Source organism: Podarcis muralis, chromosome 8 (genome assembly GCF_964188315.1).
Source record: "Podarcis muralis chromosome 8, rPodMur119.hap1.1, whole genome shotgun sequence".
Classification (NCBI taxonomy): domain Eukaryota; kingdom Metazoa; phylum Chordata; class Lepidosauria; order Squamata; family Lacertidae; genus Podarcis; species Podarcis muralis.
In genome coordinates this window covers 80,344,176-80,370,984 of record NC_135662.1, presented here as the reverse complement: position 1 = coordinate 80,370,984, position 26,809 = coordinate 80,344,176, and the positions used below count along the sequence as shown (strand labels likewise).

General features: G+C 43.3%; 1 protein-coding gene across 2 annotated transcripts in view; it reads right to left on the bottom strand.

Moving 5' to 3' along the window:
• The window catches only part of GABBR2 (gamma-aminobutyric acid type B receptor subunit 2), a 292,240-nt gene that overhangs the window by 204,150 nt on the left and 61,281 nt on the right, over positions 1–26,809 (bottom strand). For both annotated transcript variants that reach the window (XR_013394045.1, XM_077933377.1), the window contains exon 3: positions 10,436–10,606. Coding sequence is in view for 1 of the 2 variants with exons in the window: in XM_077933377.1 (XP_077789503.1) it covers positions 10,436–10,606 (171 nt within the window). In the remaining variant the exon portion in view is untranslated. The remainder of the gene's footprint in view (positions 1–10,435; positions 10,607–26,809) is intronic.

The following is a 26,809-nucleotide window of genomic DNA, read 5'->3' as shown; positions in this document are numbered from 1 at the left end:
TCTGCCAAGTAGCTAAAAGAAATACACCTTCAGCCTCTGGACTGCTTACATGAGTCAGGCTAACAGATGCTGGGAGTAGTCATCTTTTAAAAGCACAAACAGGTGGAGGCAAAGCAAAGACTGGACGCATTCCCCCTTCCCTAAACAAGTAGTGATCATTCTGCCAAAATTGACCACAATGACCATCTGTTCAGCATATGCAATTCCTCCCAGTGCATGCAAACAGCTCGACATTCACAGAGTCCACCATTGTATCTGAGCATCTTTTGACTGGACTCAGTTTAGAAGATGCTATCGCATTAGAGAAGCCAATGCTCTAAGTTTCATGCTTTGGCTTCCTGTTTTAAACACATTATCATAAAATGACCAAACCATGGATACTCTCATATTTCTGGCTGTTTGGAATGCACTGAATAGCACTCACGACTAGGTATGCCTACATTACAGATGTGATTCTTCTGCTCCAATTGGCCACCAAGACACTTTACATCTGCCTAATATTTATCAAGTATGCTGTATGCCACCTTGTTCTATTTCCCGTAAAAGTAGGTTTACAGATATTGTGATTAATTGAATTGAATAAATGAAAACATAAATTCAATGTCTACTTCAGAGGCCCTCCTCAAAGTATCTTATGCCTGGGAGGGGGGAGGAAATAGCCATGTGGTGATCAAGGAGAAGGTTTTTTCAGTGGTGGCACCTGGATGAAGGAATGCCCTCTCCTAAAAGGTGAGGAAGGTGCAAATACAAAGATTAAGATATTTGTATTATCTGAGTTGCTCAGCAGTCAATTTTATTGCTTTTTATACTGGTTTTATGGATTTTTTTCCTGCTTTTAAAACTTTTGATATTTTATATTTCTATTAGTTCATATAATGTTTTGCATTTTTATTATTGTTTTTATTATTCTGGTCTGCTTAATGGAAAATGGCTCAGGACCGCAATACCTCAAGGACCACCTCTCCCCACATGAACCAATCCGGACCCTGCAATCATCATCTGAGGTCTTCCTTTGTGTGCCTCCTCCACAAGATGTCTGGAAGGTGGCAGCATGTGAATGGGCCTTTTCTGCAGTGGCTCCCCATTTGTGGAATGCTCTCCCCAAGGAGGCTTTGCCTGCCACCTTCTTTACATATCTTTAAAGGTAAAGGGACCCCTGACCATTAGGTCCAGTCGGGACTGACTCTGGGGTTGTGGCGCTCATCTCGCTTTATTGGCCGAGGGAGCCGGTGTACAGCTTCCGGGTCATGTGGCCAGCATGACTAAGCCGCTTCTGGCGAACCAGAGCAGCACATGGAAACGCCGTTTACCTTCCCGCTGGAGCGGTACCTATTTATCTACTTGGACTTTGACGTGCTTTCGAACTGCTAGGTTGGCAGGAGCATGGACTGAGCAATGGGAGCTCATCCCGTCGCAGGGATTCGAACTGCCAACCTTCTGATCGGCAAGTCCTAGGCTCTGTGGTTTAACCCACAGTGCCACCCGCGTCCTTTAGGCACCAGGCAAAAAACATTTCTCTGTAACCAGGTATTTAAAATTTAAATGTGTTTGTGTGTAGGAGTTTTATTGGTTTGTTTCTGGTTTTGCTTTATTACGTATTTTGTGTTCTCATTATGCATTTTTATGTTGTGAACCGCCCTGTGATCTTCAGGTGCAGGGCGATATACAAATTTAATAAATAATAATAAGTGAAGCATACAAATGCTCTAAATAACATTAAAAAGAACAATGTTTCACCACTTATCCAAGCCAACTTTGCACATGTTTGGATTTCTTGTACAAACTGTGAACTATAGGGAGCCAACTTCAACAGCTGCGCTGGCTATTTATTGTAATCATTGGTATGGATTTAATAGATTCTATATATATATGTATATAGTTTTAATTCTATCAATGTTTAATCGCTTCATATATATTTTTATATGATTTAACGGTTCTAATTTTTTTTCTGTAAGCCAAATTGAGCCCCATCAGGGAAAATAGCGGGGTAAAAATATAATAATAATAATAATAATAATAATAATAATAATAATAATAATAGCAACAACAAGTTGCTTTTTGCCTTTCATATCTCCAAAAAGAAAAAGTACTCATTCCAAATAATGAATGCATTAAAAATAATAAAAGGTGACCATGTTGACATGAAAGATAAGCATCTCCCGCCATTTAGTGCATAGCTCTTTAGGTCTTGCCATGTCCTCCTCAACTTTCTCCCGGGGCAACTAAGCCAGAGGCAACTGCCTTTATTAATCTGCCATCCTTCTCTTGACAGACAAGCTGTCCTAAAGTTATCTCGCAGAAATGAAACCGACATTGATGGAAAACATCAAAGGGAAGAAACCGACACAAATACCACTTCTGTACACTTTAGTAAGCTTTTAAAAAAAAAATAATAATGGTGCAATGGCTGGAAGGTCAGCCTCTGGACTTCTGGAAGGTAAGTACCAAGGAAAACCTGCAATCATTTTTCCTTTCCACCCTCTATACTGGTTTCAATCTGCCAGAGACTAAATAATTGTTTGTTTGTTTTTATCTTGCAAGCAAATTAAAGAGTTGTTTGACAGGATACCAGGGGGACAACACGGGAATTAAAATTAATCCCCCAACTCACATAAAAGGAAACAATGGGTGAATGAAAGGAGTGGAGACTACATCATGACTTAGTATTAAAGCGAGACGAACTGCACCTCAGTGTAACTCAAGCCAACGTAAACTGGAGCATATTGAGCACAAAGTTCTTTCTCTTTTGTCTTATAAAAACACAGCACTGGAACCAATGGCTGAACTAAGTTAGCATTCTGCTGTTCAGATTACATTAGTAATGACTTCCTGTACTTTGCGGCAGCTTCCAGTAAGGGACCCTGGTTGATAGGAGAAATCTGCTGGAAACAAGCCACTAAAACATGAGGACATGTTTTAGGTGAAATGATTCCTTCCATTATAAAAGGGGTTGGGTGTCATGGATTTAAAAGTCTGCAGCAGCAATTTGACAAGTGCATTCTGCCTTCCCAGTTTGCACTTCCCAAAACAATGCATGAACTGAAACTCAGGTGCATTTGGAAATTCACACTACAAAATAACAAAAGATGTGCTAACAAATGTTTTTTAGTGAAAGTAACATACAAAAATGCATTACATCCGGGGGAAATGTTTGCAGAGATGTGTGTACAGACATGCACTTGAACACTGACAACTTTTTTTGCAAGAATTTATGATTATTATTGTGAACTGTTGTGAAAATGTCAGCTGAATTTAAGCCTGGAAAATCAAGGAACCGAATTTAAGAGATCCACCCTTGCCAACTCCCATCAACTTTACTTCAAGCAGTGATCACAAAAAGCATGTGTTTTTAAACATTTGTCACATTTTTGGATATTCACATTTTACATATTTAGGTGTAGACTTAAAAAACAAACAAAACCCACAGGTATACAAAACTTTAAAAGGATATCATGTAAAGCGTAGCCAGCTTGAGGCTGTTCATGCATACCAAGAGTTGTTGGCAGCGACACAGCTGCATATGCTGTTTACATTAAAAGATGATGTGTTTCTACTGCAAACACTGGCTACAAGCAAGGCAGCCTTACGCTGAAAGCTGCTGCTGCAAAAATACCAAAATGGGCTGGGGGGGTTGGGGGGGAGGGCTTGCTTTCTGTTTTTTTAACCTAGCTCTTTCCAATTGCTGGCAGTTTGGGGTCTGCATCAAGTTTCGTTTTCCTTCTCAACGTGGATTATCATTGGGAATAACAATTCTGCAGCCTAAATTAGGCCCTGAGCGAGACATGTGAGCTTTCCCACCACCGGCAAATTAAGCCCTCTGGGGTGCAGAGGAAGGCCAATTACCTCCTGCAGAAATGCCCAGGCTGGAACCCCAGTTGACTAAAACCTTGTAAACAGCCTTGTGAGAGAGACAGCCCCTCTTAGGAAAACAGGTTATTCTCCCCAAAATGGAGAGGATACTTACAGACTCCCAGCTTCACACTGGCTAAGCAAATACAATGTGGTCATTCAAAGACTGGTGCTTGAACTTCAGACACAGCTGGCTTTGTGCCTAAAGAGTAAGACTGCCCCTTGCTAAATATGTAAAGGTCCTAATTAAATCATCTCCAGCGGTGGTATATAAGGAGAGTCCTCTGCAAAGTGGACTCTCCCCAAGCACCAGCTGACAAGCATGAATTATGATTGGCTGGGTGAGGCACTTGTCAGTCAATACCCACCTGGGTCAGATACCCCTTAAAAGATGGCAGCTGTGTTGCAGTCTTTGTCTTTTCTGAATCCCCTCCCACACTCCAGTAACCAGCAACTGGTGCCTAAAGCGGCCTATGCCACAGGTAGCCACAGAGGGTAAGTGAAGTTTGGATTAAGTGTAGGGTTAGTTATACCAATATTGTGGCATAGTGCTTTATATCTATTTTGAACTGCATGCAGTACTTGCTATTCCTCCCCTCTTCTTCCTTTTTCAATAAACTGCTTCATTGGATTTCTGTACCAGTTTGTGAACACACTCAAGGGCCAGTTAACCTCCCACATGGCTTAGGTTGCTGGGATCATGCAACTGGTTGTTAGAGTACAGTACAGTGGTACCTCGGGTTACATACGCTTCAGGTTACAGACGCTTCAGGTTACAGACTCCGCTAACCCAGAAATAGTACCTCGGGTTAAGAATTTTGCTTCAGGATGAGAACAGAAATTGTGCTCCGGAGGCGCGGCAGCAGTGGGAAGCCCCATTAGCTAAAGTGGTGCTTCAGGTTAAGAACAGTTTCAGGTTAAGAACGTACCTCCAAAACGAATTAAGTTATTAACCCAAGGTACCACTGTACCTGGAAAAGTGGCGGGGGGCAGACTGGCATTGCCAAGCTGGAGATCTGGAATTTAGCGGGCTGCTCCCTTACTCCTGAGGTGACCACTGTAAGGCAGTAGGAATCCTGCACCCCTGGCTCTAGGTGTGCATGTGTGAGAAGGTAGAGGCTTGTTCCCATTATCCAGATGGTAACTGTGGCTACAGCAAAAATAATGGCTTGTGCCCAAGGCTGCATACAAATAGTCTACCTAAGCTAGGTGATTATTATAGATTCTGTACAGCTACAAGTTTGAAGGCAAGGTGAGGCTCAAGACAAGCTTTTTATTCAGTCTGGGGAAACCAGACAATAGATGAAACTTGGAATGCATCTCCAAGGATGTCACAATAATGCGTTTTTTGGATGGGTGAGGTCAGAATTGGAGCTCACAACAACACTTTAGTTCTATTACTGCTTCTGGTACGACAGATTTATTTTTTTTTTAAAGAAATGGAGCATATTCCTTAACTAGAGTCCTAGAAGACATATAGTGGAAAAATAAGACGTGGAGGATTTTGTCTGTGTTTATCTTAAAGGAAAAAACTATACAAGGAATGAGAGAAATCCTCTATTTGTTTGTTGGAAAAGGAAATGGGATTGCTGTCTTATTTTCTTTTTCTCTCCTTCTCATGAAAATGATTCTTCTTCTTTGGCGATCAGTCGTAGCCAAGAAAGATTGTCTTCCATAAACACAGGTTTAACAATGAGTCTGTAAGTGACTGTGGAGGCCAATTCTGGATCCACGTGAACAGGGGACTTGACTGAATATTGGAAAAGCAATGTATTGGACATGTTGTGCTGCCTGCTTCTATGACCACGGAGCTTTTTGCTGCAGTTTGTGTGTCTCCAAGCTCAGTTCTTCAGTCTCACTTGAAACCGTGTGGAAGAGAAGGGAGGAAGCAATCAGGGAAATCTTTCTATCTCTCACTATTCTTAGATAACAGAAGCACCATGAGAGGAACAAGATAATAGAAAACCTACTTAAGACAAGAATCTAGTAGAAGCACTTTCTGTCCAGTCCCTACAATGGGAAGGACAAGCATGAGTATGAAAAAGCAACAACAGTTTGCATTTTATTTGTTAAAGCACCCATTTTGCAAAACCGGTTCATTTAAGAAAAAGGGGGGAAATAAATTATAATTAAACCATGTGTTTCTATAGAAATATGTTAATTTTACTTTGTGAAATTGCACTGTAAATGCAAAGCTCTAGATGCAAACAATTATTTATCTGTTTACTACCTTCAGGCTACCGTAGCAGTTGCTGTTTCTTTTATGCTGGGGGGGGGGAATCTGTGTAAAATTTAAACACAGGGGACTAATTAGCAATTTGTCCAAAAGAATCACAGAAGACTGAATTCACAACAAATGAGGTATCTGGATATCTTTCAGTATTATAAGGATTTTACATGCCTTAAAAATAAATAAATATGTACATCCATTTTGTAGCCTACTTGGACAAGGAATTGCCATACTGAATCAAATTTGAGGATAGAACTAGTTTTGCTTTTACAATTTGTCATAACTGCTTTTCTACCTACTGTGCTTGTCAATAACCCTGGAAAATTGGCGGTGGGGGGAGGCAGTTTTCCATTTATCTTCTCATTCCTGCCCTCCCCCACGTAAAATCTGTGTATTGATTTCCATTCTTAAATGAAACAAGTGAATGGGGATTGGCTCTGCCTAGCAAAGAGATCAAAGGACTCTCTCATTTTATAGAGAAATGGAATATCCTTAGAGTTTGATTGATTACTGCATAAATGATACATCCTGCCAGCACAGAAACTATCCCCCCACCCTCACAAGCTTGGTCATTCTTTGTAACTCAAAACACACCAATTCTAAAATGGATTAACTCTTTATGTACTGCCCACAGCTCTTTTAGGGGAACAGTGGTATACAAATGAAATAAAATACACAGATAAATGTTTGAAGTAAGTCTCATAAAAATCAATAGGGTTTCCCAGTGCTTTTTTTCTTAAATAAAATGTTTAGGGGTACTCTAATTTTCCTACTCATATTGAATACTGTCCCTCAATGAGGCCAAACTTAGATTCACCAAATCTACCCCTAGATTCACAGGGGTATGCGAAAAAAAGCACTGGGGTTTCCCCACCAGTATATGTGCTTAGAAATTGGGTCCTCCCTTAAAGAGGACATGTATTGCAGTGAGACCTGGAAACTGACACCTTGTGTTGTGGGTGGGTATGATTGGTCAGCCACAACACCCGATTGGTAGGTCCCTCGTAGCTGGGTGCAATCTGGCCAATGGGACGCAGTCCAAACGGTTCGAGGGACCTATTTATGCCCATGCACGTGACCCAGAGCTTCCTCTTTTGGCTCTTGCATTCAGAACATCCGCCCACCTCTCCCTACTTTTAGGGGTTTGCGCTTGACCTTGCTATGCCGTCGTGTGTAGTCTGTCATTGGGACGGGCACGGCAGGAATTTCCCCCACTTGGCTAATTGGCTGTTGCCATTTGGGTTTTGCCTGCTGCGTAGCAAATCGTCACAACTTGTAAGGTTGCAGATAGGCTCTGGTTCATGTGATAGGGATGGGAGAACGCTCTCACCATCCCTATGTGAAGGGTATTCTGTTAAAGGAATCCAGGGACTCAACTTGGTTTGGTCAACCCCTTAGAGGGGGTTGTGCCCATGCCTGAGTCCAGGGGGACATTTGGGTGGCGGAGTTAGCCCGTTCCCAGCTTTCCGCTTATCCAGGTGTTCACCCTTGGCTGACCTATGCTGGAACCCTGGGTCAGCGCTACCTGCATGGCAGGGAGCAGTCGAACCAGAGCCTATGCAACCAATCACTTTCTGTAATCAATAAAGTTGTGGCCTAAATTCTGCCAAAAACCAAAACCAAAATTTGAGTCAAGTGTGAATTTATTTAGGGGGGAGGTTTCTGGGTCTGAACATGCAAATGGAGCTTCAGTATTTTGCCGTAACTTGAGGCACTTAACATCTCAAACTAAGCCAGTATATTAGACAGAATGCTATTTTTTGTTTGCTTTTCATTTTCTGTTTTTCTAATGCCACCTCACTTTTGTGTAATAGCTTTGCCTTAGGTGTTCAAAAACTCTTGCCAAATACCCACTAAGCCTGCAGCTGCTTGAAACTAAATTACTTTTGATACAGTGCAAAGAAAAGATAAACGGTACAACTGAAAATCAACCCAAGTTAAATAAGAAAGGTGTGTACAGACACATATCTGCTTTACTCTTGATGGCTGTTATCATGGGTTACTGTTTTACAGTTGCTACTGCTAAACAGTGCCTAGTAACTACAGTATAAAGGTAAAGGTAAAGGTACACCTGACCATTAGGTCCAGTCGCGGACGACTGGGGTTGCATGCTCATCTCACTCTATAGGCCGAGGGAGCCGGTGTTTGTCCGCAGACAGCTTGCGGGTCATGTGGCCAGCATGGCTAAGCCGCTTCTGGCGAACCAGAGCAGCACACGGAAACGCCGTTTACCTTCCTGCCAGAGCAGTACCTATTTATCTACTTGCACTTTGATGTGCTTTTGAACTGCTAGGTGGGCAGGAGCCGGGACTGAGCAACGGGAGCTCACCCCGTCGTGGGGATTTGAACCGCCGACCTTCTGATCCTAGGCTCTGTGGTTTAGACCACAGCGCCACCTGCGTCCTAACTACAGTATAGGTAACTTTAAAATAGGAATGAGAAGGAGAACAAGCCCCATCTGTTTGGGTTGAAGGAACTAGATAATGATAGCTAGGCTGAGTTTGGTGCCACTGTTTGACACTTGTTTTTTCATGCTAGACGTTGGCAATGAATAATTCTGAGAGCAAGTGTGGAGGAAATCCAGTTCCCCAGAACCATCACACCTATCACATGACAAGGCTGCCTGTATGCAGGTAATCCAGCACTTCAAAATCTATCTAGATCTTTCTTCCCTCGATTGCCATTTATGGAATGCTCTCCCTAGGGAGACTCACCTGAGTGCCAGGCAAAAACATTCCTCTTCTTCCAGGTCTTTGGCTAATTATTGTTTTTGCTTGTTATTATGGTATGCATTTTTGTGTGTTTTTATATTGTACAGCTGCCCTGTGATCTTCAGATGAAGTTCACATTGACATTTAATAAATAATACATTGAAATTTAACATTAACATTTAATAAATAAGAATTATAACTGTGCACAAAAATAGCTGTATATTTATTTGGATACTGGGTCATATACATTACTCTGGGAACGCCCCCCTCAAAAGTGAAAATCACGTTTGACTCGAAAAGTTTGCAGACTATTCAACGCTGTGGGAAGAAAGCCTACGAGATACCTATCTTATTATAGCTTCACACATTTCACACCAACACAGCCTTTTGTCTTAGGACTAGAAGTACAGAAAGCTAAATTTATCAGAACCAGTTCATGCAATGCTTTCCCCTATTATTCAAGCCCTCTTGCATGTGAGCTTGAATGTTGGGCTCATACAAGCTCACATTGCAGGGACAAGTGGATGGGTTCACACAAACTGCATAAAGTCTCCTTTGAACCCCTGACTCAAAGCACTGGCATAATGAGAGCCATGCTCTGACTTAGAATAAAGGTAAAGGGACCCCTGACCATTAGGTCCAGTCGTGACTGACTCTGGGGTTGCGGCGCTCATTTCGCTTTATTGGCCGAGGGAGCCGGCGTACAGCTTCCGGGTCATGTGGCCAGTATGATTAAGCCGCTTCTGGCGAACCAGAGCAGCGCATGGAAACGCCGTTTACCTTTCCACTGGAGCGGTACCTATTTATCTACTTGTACTTTGCCGTGCTTTCGAACTGCTAGGTTGGCAGGAGCAGGGACCGAGCAACGGGAGCTCACCCTGTCACAGGGATTCGAACCGCCGACCTTCTGATTGGCAAGTCCTAGGCTCTGTGGTTTAACCCACAGTGCCACCCGCGTCCCTTCTGACTTAGAATAGAAAAGCAATATGGGAATTGTACAGAGTTCTTGCTAATATGTCCAGGTGTCAGGAATAGAAAGGGCTAAACCAGAAATCGCAACCTCAGACTCTGTTCTGAGAGAAGAGGCATAGGGCAGCCTGACCTTGCCTTCGCACTCTTTCCCAACTCTTCTCACTAGCCTCTTGACCCAATCAGAACAAGCCTTTCAACCATGCTATTTGTGTCCGATTATGCATCTGCTTTGCGGGATAAGCTTTGTTCATAGCCTGACCCTTGGAAAGCCAAGACTTATTCATGTGAACCTGAGCTTGGCTGCCCATCTCACACCCAAGTATCTTCTAACCAACCTAGTACAGAAAAATCTCATCTGAACAACAGAGGAAGACTGCTATTGTTGCACTCATGCCTTCCTTGTGATCATGTTGTTGGTCGGTGTGGGACACAGGGTACTGGACTAGGTAGGACTTTGGTTTGGCCCAACAGTGCTTCTCTTGTGTGATTCCACCCCCCATATTCTGAAGTGAGATGATCCTGAAGTGACAACGCTTGAAATGACTTCTGCCACTTTGAGCCAGCACCCACTGAAATGCTTCTTTGAAATACAAGTATCTCAACTCGCCACCGCATGCAGAAACATGCAACCTTTGCAGCCGGTTTCTAGTACAAGAATTTAAGCAGATCTTACCTCAGAAAATCTTTGTATGTCTTGGGTCAGGGTCCCCACCCTTTTCCATTTGTAGTGTTTGAGCAACTTCAGAATTGCAGGGTTCACAGCGTTATCGGATGGCACTGTCCGGAAGAAATAAGGATACTTTTTCTTATCAGCTAACTCTGGTGTCGTTGCTGCGAAGGAAAGCTGAAAAACAAAAACCATTTTTCAAAATATCAGCTTAATCTAATAGTCTGCAATATGTGTGTGTGTGTTATGAAAGATTAAAACAAACACCAATTACATACATGCCTGTTATCCAAATTATACATAGGCCTGCCCCAGAACATGGCCATAGCTGTAAGTAATGCCAATAGGAGGATTCCTGATAAAAATAGCTGCTCCAGGGGTCAGGTCCCGCTTTGATGGGAGATGGAGGTTCAAGAGTTTGGGGGTGGGGAGATCTCTTTCTATTGATGGGCAGAAGGGCTCTCATGTGACAGTGAAAATATGTGAAAAACACTGATCCACACTTGCTTTCCCATGCAACCAATTTACCACATGCAAAACATATGCACATTGATTGGTCCCGAGTTGCCTCCCCATAGATTCTCAAGTCCATACAGAAGGTCATCCTTGAAGCCAATGGATCAACTGGTCTCATAATATGAATTATGCATCAATTAATGTACATAGATATGATACTAGATTTTTATCTAATATCTAGTTAACAGATAGGAAAACCAGGTGGCATTTATTTGCATGAAATTAATTCAGCGGCGATTTAGCTACAGCTTCTGTAATGATTTCAGTGGTTTAGGCCAGAATAAAGCTCCCACTGGTGGTAGCTTCCTGTGAGATGAGTTCTGCTAATGAGACTCCCTGCAATCCCGTAGCCCCTTAAAAATCTGTTTCAGGGGCTGTGAGGGGGGCTGGGAATTCCACACACAAAAAACTGCTCTGCCCCATCCTCTAGCAAGAGCCTTCAATCCTGGATAGCAGAAGGAGTCCCACCTCACTACTGCTCCCCATTCATAGAGGGCTAGTGAGGATGCAAGCCATTCATAATACTGTTGCTTGTTTCTCCCACAGCCCACAGCAGCAGCCTTGTATTCAAACAGAAATTACCGTGTTTTTCGCTGTATAAGACGCACCAGACCACAGGACGCACCTAGTTTTTGGAGGAGGAAAACAAGAAAAAAATATATTCTGAATCTCAGAAGCCAGAACAGCAAGAGGGATCGCTGCGCAGCGAAAGCAGCGATCCCTCTTGCTGTTCTGGCTTCTGTGATAGCTGCGCAGCCTGCATTCGCTCCATAAGACGCACACACATTTCCCCTTACTTTTTAGGAGGGAAAAAGTGAGTCTTATAGAGCAAAAAAATACGGTAAACACTGCTCCCAAACATTGCTCTGACTCACCAGCTTGCTGATTTTCTTCGAGGTCACATCACTGCTACCTCCAAACTCTGGCTTTTTTCTGTTGAGGGAGGGGACCCCACCCATTTGCCATCTTGCACCAAGCCCCTTAATGGCTCGCCATCCAGGCTATCACCTCACCAGGAGAGTAGCCTGGCTATTCCAAGAATTAGAAGCCTGGATTAAATTCTACCACTTGCTGGATCCAGAGTTTAGAGGGGTCTGGCGCACCATTTTTACACCCCGAACTCCTAACAATATAATTCTTGTTAAAAGTATATATACACAAAATAAATATCTCTTGGCACTTATAACAATTCTACATACAGTGGTTACAAACGCTTCGGGTTACAAGAACTTTGGGTTACAAACTCCACTAATACGGAAGTAGTCCCTCGGGTTGCAAACTTTGCCCCAGGATGAGAACGGAAATTGTGCGCTGGCAGCAGGAGGCCCCATTAGCGAAAGCGTGCCTCAGGTTAAGAACGGGTTAAGAACAGACCTCCGGAACGAATTAAGCTCGTAACCCGAGGTACCACTGTATTGAGTACTGACAATTGAATCAATCCACTGCTAGCAACAATGAATACCACTAGAATTTCTAAATCCCAATCTTGTTATTCAAACATACATAAAACCTTATTATTGATATATTTTAATAGATATATAGTTTTAATTCTATAGATGTTTAATTGTTTTTAAATAATTTTCAAATGTTTTTAGTGGTTCTTATTTTTATTTGTAAACTGCTGGGTTCCCCTTCAGGTGGGGAATAAATGAAATAACAACATATCCCATTAAAGTACATATTTTATTTTATCTTAAATCATTTTTATTTGATTTTTCAAATATAGAGTTAAAACAATACCAAAAACCTATCCATATATAGAGATTCCTCTGAATCTTGAGACTTCCCACCATGGGACTTCCATGGGTCCTGTTGTCAACATTTTCAACTGCATATTATTTTGTAATCTATATTTGAATCTGTCCATATTGTCCATAGTGTTTGTTACAAGTGTTATAAAAATCCTGCTAATTAAAGTACATATTTTAAATACATATTAAATATCAGTGATAATTTAATTTCTCCAATACCAACACCAGCAAACATCATAAAATTTCCAAATGCTAATAGCATTTTAAGACTTCTTCTTTTTCTAAAAAAATCACATGTAATATATAATTTGGTATCTGAAGAAGTGTGCATGCACACGAAAGCTCATACCAATAACAAACTTAGTTGGTCTCTAAGGTGCTACTGAAAGGAATTTTTATTTTGTTTTATATAATTTCAGTTTGCAATAAGCAAATGACTTGTGAACTGGGATGCACTTAATTTTGTTAGGAGGTGAGAAGAGCTACAAACCTTCCAAAGTTTCCTATTAAAGGTATTGGAGCTTTGTCCTAATGCCAAATATTTGCACTAGCTAGCAGTTCCAAATCAAGATGCATCTAGACTACATTGTTCAGACAGTGGAGATTAGCAGTCAGCACTTCCTTCACTCCCCTGTATTCTACCCATTATCCATCCTACCGCTTGCAGCATTTCCGAGCCACTAAACATTTCATAATTAGAGGATTCCAACAGGCAGAATCCTCTAATTATAGCTCTCTATAATTTGAAACTTTCCCATTGCTATTCTAAATACATGAGAATTATAGGGTCACAGGCATGCCTCTGTGTTAAGAGTGAGTTGGCCAAATCACATTCTGCCATTATTATGAGAAATTGTGAGGGCCAGTAGGTTTTATGGCTTCTGGTTAGAAAATGGTTCAGTGGACTGAGACAATACTTGGCAGAGTGTGAAAAGTAAGTTTGAGGATGGTCCTTGATGAATTTGGAGTAGAAAGGATAAGAAATTGCTTGTTTTGAAGGAGGTAAAGACGTCTGTTGAACAATTAAGGGTTTACAGACTGAACTAGATAGCCAATGTTCTACTGTCAGAACACCAGCTGCTAGGATTTGTGTAGGGTTTATGTCTTGCCCTCTTCTTCTCCCAATGATAACCCACAATGAAGGGACGCGGGTGGCACTATGGGTTAAACCACAGAGCCTAGGACTTGCCGATCAGAAGGACGGAGGTTCGAATCCCCATGACGGGGTGAGCTCCCGTTGCTCGGTCCCTGCTCCTGCCAATCTAGCAGTTAGAAAGCACCTCAAAGTGCAAGTAGATAAATAGGTACCGCTCTGGTGGGAAAGTAAACGGTGTTTCCGTGCGCTGCTCTGGTTCGCCAGAAGCGGCTTAGTCATGCTGCCCACATGACCCGGAAGCTGTACGCCGGCTCCCTCGGCCAATAAAGTGAGATGAGCACCGCAACCCCAGAGTCGGCCACGACTGGACCTAATGGTCAGGGGTACCTTTACCTTTATTCCTAGCCTTCTTCTTCACCCAATGATAACCCACAAGGAAGCAGATATTTCCTCCTGAATGAGCTGCTTTCCTCCCAGGTTAGTGAGCCCCATCTGCCCCTCACTTCCCTGTACAGCACATGCAGAAACTGCCTTCTTTACCATTGGACCCACTTTTGGTCTCATCCGCTCAATCCACTGGAGCCCCTAACTCACCAAGAGTTTGAGACCCAACGTCTGCCCTCACCTGGTTTAGCCAGCTAGTCATTCCAGGATGTGGCCATTGTCGCATGCTGACAGCTTCTAGGAACCACAGGTGAGAGCAGAGTGCAGGGTGGGGACCAAAGGTGGACAAACGATCCCAGAAGGAGCATGACATGTTCCGCACCAGAGGTACGAATATTCCTTTTTTAAAAACCCCTTTGAGATGTTTTGTCAAAACAAAAAAAGCAACTCAGAAATAAAATATTGGAGAAAACATTCCAGATTGTGTTTTTAATATTTTATGATCAAATGTGTGTCTCAGTGAAAAATGCAATGTAATTAGCTGCCACCAATCCTTTGTCACACTGTTAACAAATTAGCAACTTATTCAAGCGAGCTTTTAAAATTATTTCATTTCATTTACAGACAAGGAAAAAAACTGAACAAAAAACATGGTTACTTCCTAACTTCCATTCTTCCCTAAGACAAAAGTTCCATGATGTGAAATTACCCAGCTTTAGACATGAGTGACAAGTATTTCTTACCAAATATCCTAAGCTGTCAGGAGAAGAGCTGAAGGCTCTATATGGGAAAGGAATTTTGCAATCTTCTGTTTCTACTTCATTTTCGGTATTTTTAAAATCTTATATACACTTCCACTGACACTCGTGAAAATCCCAAACCGTCCATTCACTAATTAGCCGAATTTTACTCCATAATCTTTATGTTACACCTATGCTTTTCGGCCCATACCAATGAATGTTATTAATAAATCACACTATTCTGGAATGATCCTTCAGCCAGGATCAAAAAGCAAAAGAAAGGAAAGAATAACAATGCTGAAGCAAAAAATATATGGAAAATTGCTCGTCCAAAGGGCATGTGGGGGACTTGGCAACATGTAAAGAGTTACCGGGGGCAATTTGAAGTGGCTTGTTTTGGATGGCAGAGGTGGTAAACAAACCTTGGCAAAGCTCTTTGTGAAGGAAACAGAAAGCAAATTTCCCTCTGCTTTTCATGACAAGTTGCACCTCTCAATACTCAGACATAACTATTAAAAAAGGATGGGGATTCCCCAGCCAATGGGCCAGATATAGCCAGCAGGTGAATTTACATCAGTCTTCTGGGTTCTTTCCTGCCCATCAGCTGTTCAGTGACAAGAGGTGATGGTTGTGCAAAGCATGCAAACCAACTCCTTCCTCTGCAATAAGAACTGCTGGAAGAAGACCAACGCAGAGCCAAAAATGTCTTAACAGGCAGGAAGACTTGTGCTCTGTGCATTCTGAATACAGTATATGGTTCAAAGGTCCATAAGCAGAGACCTAGGAATAAGCAAAGCCATTGTCCTGACATGGTCCTCCTGCTCCACCTTTGAAGAGCGGGAAGGAGCCTGTCATTCATGCGTTTCTCATCCTAATGCCATGGATTGGCTGGAGACAGAGGAGTGGTGGGAGACACCAGCTGGGGAACCCCCAAGGGAAGAAGGCTCAGAGGCAGTAAATTGGTGGTGGGATGACAATGAGGTCAGAGTGGAAAGAGGCAAATTATGTAAAAATTTAATGGTGAACAAAAAAGGTCATATATATATATCCAATTTCGTTGCACTTGTGCAATGTTGCACTTGTGTAATGACAATAAAGAATCTATTCTATTCTATTCTATTCTATTCTATATATCTTAAAACAGGCTTCTTCAACCTTGGCCCTCCAGGTGTTTTTGGCCTACAACTCCCATGATCCCTAGCTAGCAGGACCAGTGGTTAGGGATGATGGGAATTGTAGTCTCAAACCATCTGGAGGGCTGAGGTTGAGGAAGCCTGTCTTAAAAGGTGAACAAGCACATGTACTGATTGACACATCTCCTTGGGGCAACCATTGGAAGAACCCTGATTTGTTCATTGGAAAAGTTTGAAGTCTTTCCTGCCAAATCTCATTCAGGGGAGGCCTCAAAAGTGGAAAGACTGCTATTTACATTACAATATTCATGTTCAATGTACTCATGCAACAAATATAACATCTAGTATATAGTTCATCTAGTTCAGGCCCAAACTGTGAGCTTTATTAGAGTTCAGCAGAAGCACATTGAAATGAGCTCAGAGATTTGCCAAGGAAGCATGTTTTAACTGCAGTACTTTGTTCAGTATAAGGGCATCTACTGAGCACATCTCTGTGCAGGTGATACAAGCAGAAAGTTTAATTACCCTTAAATCCGCTTTTTAACTCTCAGTTTTTCTTAACACTCGCACTTAAATGTTACACATGGCTATCAGCTGATGTCTTTAGAGCTGAGAGATTGCAAGTGTGAAAACAGCTGTGACAGTAACTGCTTTATAATCACAACAATCGGGGTGTCATGTCAGTTTTTCTACCTCTAATTTGTCTTAAGAGAGCATGGAGCACAGCTAACAAAAGATCATGTTAAAAAAAAAGAGTAATCAACACAGGATTGCAATATTTCATCAAACAATAAACGAAAATGATATTTCTGAAAATGTGATGTCTATTCAGTTTCTTTGTCATATCATTATTAAGAGCACCCTGCTTCAGATAAACTTGAAGATTTCTCTGTATAGAATCTATTATATTTTGTTATTGTTACAGCGATGTGTAGGCAGTGCTGTTCATGATCACTTTACAGAAGGAAAGGCAAGCGTACGGTAGCAAACCTGCTAGAACTGTCAGTAGCAGCAGTGCTGCATAATGGAGCGGTGCATCCATTTCATTGTGTTCCATTTATATGCATGGGGGGAAAGCTAACTGGAGGGTAAAGGTTTGCCAAGTCATGCAGGTGTTAAGCAGAAACCCACTCGCTGGATCATCACCTTGTTGTGGTGAGTGGGCTTGCATGTTCCTATGACCCTTGTGAGCAAAGCCGTCAGGAATCTCATACTCCAAGCAGGTTCACCCAAGGCGGTAAGGTCAAAGGGAAGGAGCTAGACAAAGAATGATCCAAGAAGTCCTCAACGGCAGAACAGGCGGATGATAACAAGCGGTATGTTACAACGGCTTTGAAGGCGGATGAAGGCTGCAGCAGATAGGAATCTACTGGTTTGTGGTGACTACTTCATGACTACTTCATGCCCTACTGCGAAGACTGTACGTTGGTCAGCATGCACTGATCTACACACATAAAACAAATTCATGCACAGGCGTCTTCCAAAAACCCAACCCAAAACCCAAAAGTCCCATGGTGATTGACAAATGGTAACAGGGGCAGGATCGTGAAATCTGGAAGCCCCTAGTCATGAACCAGCACATGGGCAGTGGATACAGATTCAGTCGTTCTGACTCAAGGAAGGAGGCAGTTGAGCAGCTTGGCAGCTGTATCCATGACTGAGCAGCCCTTTTTAGGATCCACTCTGCTCACCCCAAAAAGGGGAGGAGCTAGAAAAGGTGCCCTAAACATAGTCTGCCTCCCTTTTTCCCTGACTGGATTACAGCACCCAGTGGGGTCACCATCTAGTGGTCGTAAAAGACAATTGAACTTTGGAACATGGAATGTACGGACTTTGTCAGGTAACACAGACAGCGAGCATCCTGAACGCAGAACTGCCATCATTGCAAGAGAGCTGTGATGTTTTAACATTGATATTGCAGCGCTTCAAGAGACTCGAAGAGCAGGCGAGGGAGGGACAAATGAAGGAAGAAAATGGAGGCTACACATTCAGATAGAAAGTCTATCTGAACAAGAACATCAAATACATGGGGTAGGCTTCGCTATCAAAAATGAACTTGTGAAGCTCCTGTCAGAAGTCCCTACCAGCATTAATGAGCGACTCTCAACCATGCGAATAAAGCTCACCAAAAACCAAGAGGCTACTATTATAAGCGCTTATGCACCAACACTGGATGCTGATGAAGACATTAAAGAAAATTTTTGCTCTCAGTCAATAAAAGAGGTTTAAAGAGTGTCTCAAGAGAAATCTTAAAAAATGTAGTATAAACACTGACAACTGGGAAACACTGGCCTGCAAGTACTCCAGTTGGAGAACAGCCTTTACCAAAGGTGTCATGGGCTTTGAAGACACTCAAACTCAGGATGCAAGGGAGAAACGTGCTAGGAGGAAGGCACGCTTGGCAAATCCACACCGTGATCAACTCCCAACCGGAAACCAATGTCCCCACTGTGGAAGGACGTGTGGATCCAGAATTGGCCTCCACAGTCACTTACGGACTCATTGTTAAAACCATGTTTATGGAAGACAATCTTACTCAGCTACTAGTGATGGCCAAAGAAGAGAAGAAGAAGCAGAAACAGCCAGGGGAAAAGAATTTGTGACATAGGAACAGATTCTGAGCCAGCAGTTCCATTGGACCCAGAAGTCAAGAGAATATATTGGTGGCGACTGATTCTTGTATTCAGTCCCTCCCCCCACAGGGAAAAGAGACAGGTTTGTCATTGGTGCATAAGCTGCAGTAAGCCACTCGAGGTTCCCCTTAAGGCAGTATGGAGGCTGGCAGATGCTGCACCCAATCCTATGCACGGATCAGCTTGCCCCTCTTGTAGCCATGAAGAACTAGTGACCCTAAAGCTACAAGAGTGCAAGCACTGGATTTAAGATGGTGCAGGCAGCTCCCCAACATAGGGTGCCAAGATGATGAGGCACAAAATAATAATTAATTAATTAATTAATTAATTAATAATAATAATAATAATACAGTGGTACCTCGGTTTTTTAATGTAATGTGTTCTGGAAGACCGTTCAGGTTCTGAAACGTTAAAAAACCGAGGACTCAACAGCTGACAACTAGGCCTCAGGATCCTGCACTCAGCGGAAACCGCATGGCATGTTCGACTTCTGAGGCGTGTTCGAAAACTGAAGCATTTATGGTGTTCAAAAACTGAAATGTTCTTCAACAGAGAAGTTCGAAAACCAAGGTACCACTGTACTTACATAGGTACCTACCAAGAAGAGCCATTTGAAAAGCAACTGTACCAAAAGGAATTATTGTTAAAATAAGGGGGGAGGGGGAATTGAGGGGGTGTGTCCTTGCTCAGGGTATAATATTGCCAAAGTCTGCTCCTGCTCCCACAGAGCCCCTAATCCCCCTTATTAGCTCATCACCCAGGGTATCACCTCACCAGGGAGCTAGCCTGACTATTCCCAAAATAATAAGCCTTTATTAAATTCTAACACTTGCTGGATCCAGGGTCACACCCCAAACTCATAACAGTATGTCCCAGACATGGTGTACTGTTTTTTGTGAATACTGCTCACCACAAAGAGAGCAGCCAAGTCTTACTGAGCAAACATCCATACAGCGTTCATAACAACGCAAAACAGAACCCAGGAATGTAATTTGAATGAGCTGAAGACAATATTATTCTGAAGGACTGTAGTGTACTAATGTCTTCTAGCCACACCACTGTGGTTTCCAAACTCCATTTCAACAGCACGTTTGCAAGGTGGGAGTATACCCCTTTGACTGAGTGGTAGACTGTTTTCCTTCAAATCTAACATCTTAATGAGGTGCAGGAAACAAAAACTGCTGGCCTTTGGCTCAGCTCTGTTCATTAACCAAGTGAAGATGACTACAGAAGTAGAAGAAGTCATCAATCATTGCTTTGAAGCTTCTCCAGCAGCCTAATCAGCACCTCTCTGACTTTTGTTCCTGGGTCTGCAAATTCAAATGCAGCTGGTTAACCAGTCTACTTAAAAGGTACAGTTTCAAGCTTATCTCCATCTGCATGGTGTTTCAATCCCAGAACATACACCGCATAGTCAACCGGTCTGGATTAAATGCACATCTCCACATGCCACACCAGCAAACAACAATGCTATCGGTGTGACTAAGGGCTCACCCGACAATTAATTCCTCCAGGTCTGAGAGCTTTTCTCGTCGTTCCATGGCTTTTCCTTGCAAAAATTGGATCTTATCAGGTGCACAGAAAAAATGAAGAGAGATTCTGCTTAGCCAAACTTCATTTCAGAGGGTAAGAGCAGATTTCGCAAGGTAACGCCATGGAACAAAAAGGAAACCCCAGGGGAAATAATCATTACACAATATGAGTCAAGCAGAAGTGTGGATGAGCTCTAGGTCTAAAAGACATCCAAGATGGCACCTGGATCACCTGAATGTCAAAATCAAAATCACTAATCTCTTCTTCTACTGTTTCTTGGGGTAAGAAGATGATTTCTAGTTACTACTTTCTCAGCTGGGAGTGAGGAGAATCACCTCCAAATGACCTAAAAGGAAAGTTCTGCAAAAGGCGCTCTCATTTTCTACAGAAAGCCCCCAAATAAAGAATTTTCACATGGTTGTATTGGGCCCAATCTGGTCCTGGTCACTTTGTCAGCTCCAGGCTTCCCCCACTCTACCCCGGCTAGTAAAGCCACTTGATAAAGCTCTGCTAGGCATCATTCAGGATTAGGATTGCATTCTAAATGTCAATAAATATGTAAACAGGCTGATGTCAGGGACTGGCTGGACAAAGACTGGTGGGAGGCGCCAGCTGGGGAATCCCAGAGGAGGAAGGCTCAGAGCCAGGGGATGGGTGGTGGGACACTGAGGAGAGGTCAGAGCGAGGAGTTTGGGAGGAGGGCCTGGATGCTGAGAGGGCAACAGGGTTTAGTGAGCAGGAAGAGTCTGTGACAGGGAGCAGTTCAGACTCCAAGGCTGAAGCAGAGAAGGGGGAGGGGGTCAAGAAGCTTTTGAAGAATCCAGGAAGTATCCCTCTCCTGCTGCAACAAGCTCCTCTCCACCCTGGTCTCCAAGAACGTGCAAAATGAGGAGAGCAGAACCGAGGCCAGAGGTCCCCAGATGCAGTTTGAGACTGCTTGGTAAACATCTGGAAGGAGCCTTAGAAAGTGTGGAAGGCAGGGACCTTCGGTCCAGGCAGCTGCTGAGTTCTATGTTAACTCCACTGACAACAGAGCCCTGTGTCTTTGGTGCTGACCTGCGTCTGACTCCAGCCTTTACAACTGGCTAGATGGTACTTTTAGTGGGCTATTAGATGTTCCTTTGATGTCTTGGTGCAACAGTAGTGGGAAGCTGAATGTCCTTCAGTGGGCTTGCAGAAGGGATTCCTATCCCCTGCTCTCAGGAATAGCTGAGAATCTGACCAGATAAGGGGTGCTGCCAGATTTAATGATTAATAAATTCCTGGAGACTTGGTCCATCTGGGAACTTCATCTCTACTCCTGGTGGTGGGGGGATCCTACATCAGGGGTGCAATCCAGATATTGTTGTACTACAGTATCCTATGACCCATGACCATTGGCTGCAGCCAATGGGAACTATACACAGCAATTTACATATTTGTTCAAAAAGCCACATGAAAAATGCATATGTGCTTTATCACAAAGTGTATCCCCCCAAATAGTTTTTATTCATCTTGAAAATATGGATAGAACAATAAATATAGCATAGGACAAGAACAACAGTGAATGAAAGGCAACTACATTCACAGGAAAATTAGAATAAAGAGAAAAGAGGAGAGGGGGACACTAAAACAAAAGAACAAAAGTTATTCAGATGCATATTTTATCTCAATGTATGCATTTCTGAATGTATTATATTATCAAATCTGCATTTTGGTACTTTTTTGAGCCGAGACCTGTGTTACAAAATTTGGAGAACTGCAAAATCTGAAGGATAATTACCTCCCAATATACTCATTAGTGCGAAAGGTGTTGATCAGGTCAATTTACAGTGGTACCTCAGGTTACATACACTCCAGGTTAAAGACTCCGCTAACCCAGAAATAGTGCTTCAGGTTAAGAACTTTGCTTCAGGATGAGAACAGAAATCGGGCTCCGGTGGCGCGGCAGCAGCAGGAGGCCCCATTAGCTAAAGTGGTGCTTCGGGTTAAGAACAGTTTCAGGTTAAGAACGGACCTCCGGAACGAATTAAGTACTTAACCTGAGGTACCACTGTACGTTGAAAGAGAAATCAAATTCCTCAAATGTCCATGTCTGAGCTCATTACATGCACAACTATAGAACACACCTGGACTGCCGGGCAGAGCTTGTGGATTTCTCTTTTTAAAGGCTGCATTCACTATGGTCCTTACTCAACGTAGGGGAATAGGGGATCACTGTTATTTTTCTTCTCAGCATGCGAGCAAGGTCAAGAGCATAACAGGGGACGTTTAATCCCTTTTGAAGAGGTAATGTAGAGGGTACTGAAGTTAATGGGGGAAGGGGAAGAACTGCTGTTTGAAAAAGAAGGTGAAAATGAAGAAGTTTCACACTGTGGGTGCAACTACTATTCCTCCTTTTAAAAAGAAGAGAAGCCTTTCAATAGATCGACACCTTTGTTAACTGTTCCAGCTAGAAGGAGCAAGGGAAGCATATATATTAGAACACCCTTATCGGAATGTGAAGGGAAAGATTTTGAAACAAGATTAATAGCAGAAGCACCCTGTTTGATAACTCCGCAGTGAATGTCTTCGGGGTCTTTGGAACCTAATGGTCTTAAAATCAAGGAGTAATGCAAACTGTGAATCTTCACCAGGGATTTTAATAAATTAAATATAAAAAGGGATGGTGGTGCAACTATTATGCGCATCTCCCAGGATTTTATAGACAGGGTCAACCAAAGCTTCTGCATGTTAGAGGAAATAATCTGGAGCAATGGTACAGGAATACTAGACAATTTGTACCTTGATAAAGCAGTTTGTGCTTTTTCTAAGACCTGTGAAGTGCTGGTAGCAATGACCCTGGCACTGGTACTAGGTGCTTTTGTTATTTAGTTTATGTCCCTCCCCTCCTTCTCTAGGAAGTTGCTGGGCTCAGTCCATTTGAGCAGTAAACGAATCTCAAAAATGGGCTGATTTATTTCACGGAAGAAAAACAAGCCTACCTGTGAGCAGACTAAGGACAGTAATTGGTAAATTCCCTATTCCTCCTAATGAGCAGTTCTGTTGTATTGTTGTCTGTGCTTTTAACTTTATTTCAGAATAAAATGCCATGTTAAAGGAAAAGACAGCTAATTAGGTCTTTTTCCCTATTCACTAGCTACAGGCTCCTAGAGGAGCTGGCATACTCAATGCGAAACATAGCCTACATTCTCCCATGCCAGCTCCAAAACACCATCTCTATTTCATTGGCACCGAGATAATAAAAAGTCTACAGAATATCTAGCTTATGGATGTTGTTTCCCATCTTGTTTCAAGAGGATTATATCAAGTTATAGTGTTTCTTTGATGCTCTCCACCTGGTAGCAATACCAAAGGATGCCTTGAGGACATGTGACACTATAAAGCCATTGGAAGCGGTAGGTGTTGCTTCTTGTGTAGACAGGGAAGGCAAAGGACTCCACTTCTGCAATGTGATTTAGGCCCAGAAGTGTACTGATTTAAAAAAAAACTCCTCACACCAGCCATAAACTTACTAGGTTTCTTCAGGCAATCACGCCCTCACCAGAAGAATTTAATACTGTTTGCCCTACTGCAATTAAGAGGATGTATGTGAACGGCTTTGAACAGCCTAAAGCAAGTGTAACTCCTAGGAGCCCAATATCTACTTATATTTACTTTGAAATAAGTTGGCATTAAGGGACACGGGTGGAGCTGTAGGTTAAACCACAGAGCCTAGGGCTTGCCGATCAGAAGGTTGGCGGTTCGAATCCCCATGATGGGGTGAGCTCCCGTTGCTCAGTCCCTGCTCCTGACAACCTAGCAGTTCAAAAGCACGTCAAAGTGCAAGTAGGTAAATAGGTACCACTCTGGCGGGAAGGTAAACGGCGTTTCCATGCGCTGCTCTGGTTCGCCAGAAGCGGCTTAGTCATGCTGGCCACATGACCTGGAAGCTGTACGCCGGCTCCCTTGGCCAATAAAGCGAGATGAGCGCCGCAACCCCAGAGTTGGCCACGACTGGACCTAATGGTCAGGGGTCCCTTTACCTTTACCTTTAAGTTGGCATTTGGTAGCACAAGAAAATAGGCCTTGTTTTTTATTAGTAAGATAATATTCTGAACACAATAACAGTTCTAGAATTTGATTACAGTGTGGATGTTTATAACATTATGCATATGTGAGGATATTGAGGTAAAAGTAACCATACCATACCTTAAAATGAAAAATATATTTATGAATTCCTGGCCGGCATTAATGGATTGCAGGTGAGGATATGAAAGTCTGCATCTAATAAGGAAGCATTTCCAAACTGTTCTTTAGGAGGAGGAGGAGGAGCTACAGACTTTCAAAGTCAGCCCCTTAGGTTTGCATTATTATCAGAACACATGTCAGGAAATATTGATTACACATAAGGTACTGTCATTGCCAATAAACTTTTGCAATAGGTTTGAATTTCACTGATTAGGTTGCTGAAAATGTTATTGTGGGGTTCCCCCCCCCCCCATTCTGTAAAGCATCAAGTAAAAATATATCACAAATAATCATAAGCTGAAAAACCCATTTGTTTTTCTTCTGCTGTTTTGAAGGCAGCTGCCAAACAGGCAAAAAAATACAATTCTTTTGGACATTCCTTTAGAAAATTAGTAAATGATGTTAGTGCCAAGATTGAAGGTTTAATTGCTAAGATAACAAAATTCCTTGCTTTGGGGTATCAACAATCCTTTAAAAGCTGGGCCTAGTGATCATGGAATCATTGAACTGTAGAGCTGGAACGGACCCCAAGGGTCATCTATAGCCCAGCCCCCTGCAATGCAAAACTAATAATCATAGAAGCTAATCCTCTCAATTCGCATTAAAATATTATCAGATCCCAGCAACACACTGACATAATGTTATGACCTCTGCCTTGGAATGGATTTACATGAAAGTAGCTCTTGGATGCAGTCCTGACCCCTGGCCAGCAACAATGGGTGTGTGTGTGATGGAGCTGGCCAGGGCAGAAGGTTGGGGGTACAGGGAAAATGGCCCTTTGTTCTGCCAACTCTCAGGATGGTGAAATGAAGAAGCCCAAATCTACCAGACTTTTAGAAGACATCTGAAGGCAGCCCTGTTTAGGGAAGATTTTAATGTTTGATGGATTACTGTAAAGGTAAAGGTAAAGGTACCCCTGCCCGTACGGGCCAGTCGTGTCCGACTCTGGGGTTGCGTGCCCATCTCGTTAAGAGGCCAGGGGCCAGCGCTGTCCGGAGACACTTCCGGGTCACGTGGCCAGTGTGACGAAGCTGCTCTGGCGAGCCTGCACCAGCGCAGCACACGGAAACGCCGTTTACCTTCCCGCTATAAAGCGGTACCTATTTATCTACTTGCACTTAGGGGTGCTTTCGAACTGCTAGGTGGGCAGGAGCTGGGACTGAAAGACGGGAGCTCACCCCGCCGCGGGGATTCGAACCACCGACCATGCGATCGGCAAGTCCTAAGCACTGAGGTTTTAGCCACAGCGCCACCCGCGTCCCCCACTGTATTTGGATGGATTACTGTATTTTAATGTTTTGTTGGAAGCCGCCCAGAGTGGCTGGGGAAGCCCAGCCAGATAGGCGGGGTATAAATAATAAATTATTATTATTATATCAGGCACATCTCCATTGGATCCCTTGTTGTCCCAGCCCTGCTTCCTCCCCACCCCATATTGGGGATTCCCACCAGCTGCCAGCTGCCAGGATGCTGGTGGCTGCAGCTTCCATTCACCCATTATTTGAGGGGATGCACCTGGGTGAACCAGTGGGACAGCCCCATGGACAGCGGGTACTGCAAGCATGGGCGAGTGGAGGGACACCTCCCCCCGACCCAAACCTCCTCCAGTGTCGCGGATCATGGCTTTGGATTGCTCTGCTTGTTCACCCAGTTATTCAGCTCATATATTATTTATATCCTGCTTTTAGCTTATTTTTATGTATTACTTATTTTATTGTAAGCTGGCTTGACTCAAGGGCAGAGTACAAATTCCTATGGCAAAGCAAATCAATAGAAGCTGTCAGGGTCGCTTCAAGATCCTAGCTCACAGAGGATCACGCTAGCCAACGGTCATTAAGTAAAAGTCTTTATTGAGTTACAGTTTCCATTCTCAAGCTGCTGCGTGCAACCCTACGTCTAGTAGCTAGATCGGCGAAGCTCCGTCTGAATCTCCGCCCCTCGTACACCAACTTAATATCCTAGCCCTGCTCCACCTTTTCCGCCTGACTGTTCTTCTCTGGGTCCCTCTGCCCCCCTGGGTCTCTTCCTTCCGGGATTCTTCGGACGCTGACCCCCCGGACTCTCCTGTCTCCTTGCGCCGGGCTTTAGGACCCGGCTCTCTTTCCGGGCTGCCTACTGCGCCTCCTTCCTGTGCATTTGAACTTGGCGCGCGCGCCCAACCTTCCACCTTCCGTCTAACCGTTTCTTCGCTCCCAGATGGAGGTGTGGCCACCCCTGACTCGTGCCCTCCCTCCTGCTGTGAGCTGCCAGCGCTTGCCCCCTGGCTCCTTTCCTCTTCCCTGTTCTCTGGCGGTGACGCTGGACCCGATCTCCAACTGCTCTCCTCTGATTCCCCTCTGGCTCTATCTCCCTGGGGTGCCCCCCTAAACTCCCCCCTTGCCTTGG